The sequence below is a fragment of the Etheostoma spectabile genome, chromosome 24, assembly GCF_008692095.1.
Source record: "Etheostoma spectabile isolate EspeVRDwgs_2016 chromosome 24, UIUC_Espe_1.0, whole genome shotgun sequence".
NCBI lineage: Eukaryota > Metazoa > Chordata > Actinopteri > Perciformes > Percidae > Etheostoma > Etheostoma spectabile.
In genome coordinates this window covers 135813-136476 of record NC_045756.1, presented here as the reverse complement: position 1 = coordinate 136476, position 664 = coordinate 135813, and the positions used below count along the sequence as shown (strand labels likewise).

General features: G+C 48.6%; 1 protein-coding gene across 1 annotated transcript in view; it reads right to left on the bottom strand.

Annotated features, from left to right (window-relative positions):
• The window catches only part of LOC116673800 (CLIP-associating protein 1), a gene marked incomplete in the record, with an annotated part of 89945 nt that overhangs the window by 13100 nt on the left and 76181 nt on the right, over positions 1-664 (bottom strand). The window contains 1 exon segment of the mRNA XM_032506069.1: positions 28-134. Within this exon segment, the coding sequence (XP_032361960.1) occupies positions 28-134 (107 nt within the window).

Below are 664 nucleotides of genomic sequence, written 5' to 3'. Positions count from 1 at the left end.
GGGGGGGGGGGGGGGGGGGGGACGTACCTGGGAGAAAGACCCCCATGGGAGCAGTTGGTGGGCGAGGTCAGCGGGCTGCTGCGGCTGCTGGGCGGCCGCGGGGGGGTGCGACCCGCCGAGTTACCGGGAGACGCCTGCAAATAATAACAATAATAATCTTTATTTGTGGAGCACTTTTCAGAAACAAGTTACAAAGTGCTTCAACAAGTGTAAAGACAATGATACCCAAACGCAAAAAAAGATAAAAGCGTGAAAACACCGAAAAAGACTAAAATACAGAAAAATATAAAATTAGTAAAATACAATAGAATAAAGTCAAATAAGATCGGGAAAGGCTCTCGTATAGAAGTAGGTTTTAAGAAGGGACTTAAAGGAGTTCCCTGACTCAGCAGACCTGATCTCCTCGGGCAGGCTGGTCCAGGGCCTCGGGGTCCCTGATACCCTTTAGTTTTCAGTCCAGACTCTGGACCAGATACCAGACCTGTGCCCGAGGATCTCGAGGTGCGTGCCGGTGTGTCTATGGGACTTAAAAAGGTCCGAAATATAACGAGGCGAGAGGCCGTGAAGAGCTTTAAAAGGGATCAGTAGGATTTTAAAGTCAAGTCTAAAACACACTGGGAATCTGGGAGGAAACTACTAGACCTGTTGGGTCCTTGTAAATTCT